Source organism: Aplysia californica, unplaced genomic scaffold (genome assembly GCF_000002075.1).
Source record: "Aplysia californica isolate F4 #8 unplaced genomic scaffold, AplCal3.0 scaffold01078, whole genome shotgun sequence".
Lineage (NCBI taxonomy): Eukaryota > Metazoa > Mollusca > Gastropoda > Aplysiida > Aplysiidae > Aplysia > Aplysia californica.
In genome coordinates, this window is record NW_004798348.1 from 139,171 (window position 1) to 139,984 (window position 814).

Sequence of the window (814 nt, forward strand, 5' to 3'; positions counted from 1 at the left end):
CTCTCAGACATGGGCAGCAGTAACGCTCTGGAGCCCAGCGGTCTGACCGACGGAGCCTCTCGGAGCCCCGACCTTCGCCACAGACACCCGCAAGCGGCCCGCGCCGTGCCCCGCTCGCCTCGCTCAGAACGTGTGTCGGCGCGGGTACAGCCCTCTTCCTCGGACCACCAGAGGTCGGAGGTCATGCTGAAGGTCAGTGGTTGTTGGCTGTTGTCTTTCTTTTTCTTTGTCTTTTTCCCCTTCTCTTTCTTTTTTTCTTTCTTTCTTTCTTTTTCTGTCTCTTCTCTCCCTCTCACTTTCTCTCCTTTTTTTATCTCTACTGTCTGTCATGTCTGTCTGTCCTTCTCCCTTCTCTCTCCTCTCTCTCTCTCTCTCTCTCTCTCTCTCTCTCTCTCTCTCTCTCTCTCTCTCTCTCTCTCTCTCTTTTCACTATATATTTCTGTCCCTCCCTCTCTGCCTCATCTCCTCTCTGTCTTTCATTGTCTGCCTGTCTGTCTCTCTCCCTTTTTCTCTCTCTACCCCCTTCCTCTTTCTCCCCTCTCTATTGTATCTTCCTCCCTCTCCCCTCTCTCTTCTTCCTGTCTCTCTCTCCTCTCTTTCTCATTGTCTCCCTCTCTCTCTCTCTCTCTCTGTTCCCATCTTCCTCACCCAATCTTTCCCACCCTCTCCCGTCCCCTCCCGTTCCCCCCCCCCAAACAAATCATCTCCACCAGGAGGTTCGAACCCCGCCGCCCCAGGCACAGGTCTCCCCAGTCTGTCAGAGATGATCAGCGCCTTTAACGGTAAGAGACAAACTGTATACGTTTTGCTGCTG

General features: G+C 53.3%; 1 protein-coding gene across 1 annotated transcript in view; it reads left to right on the forward strand.

The window, feature by feature from the left end:
- LOC101847461 (phosphatidylinositol 4-phosphate 5-kinase type-1 alpha) overlaps window positions 1-192 on the forward strand; it is a gene marked incomplete at its 3' end in the record, with an annotated part of 93,375 nt that extends 93,183 nt beyond the window's left edge. The window contains 1 exon segment of the mRNA XM_013089914.2: window positions 8-192. Coding sequence (XP_012945368.1) covers window positions 8-192 — 185 coding nt within the window.
- Between the last annotated feature and the right edge of the window lie 622 nt (window positions 193-814).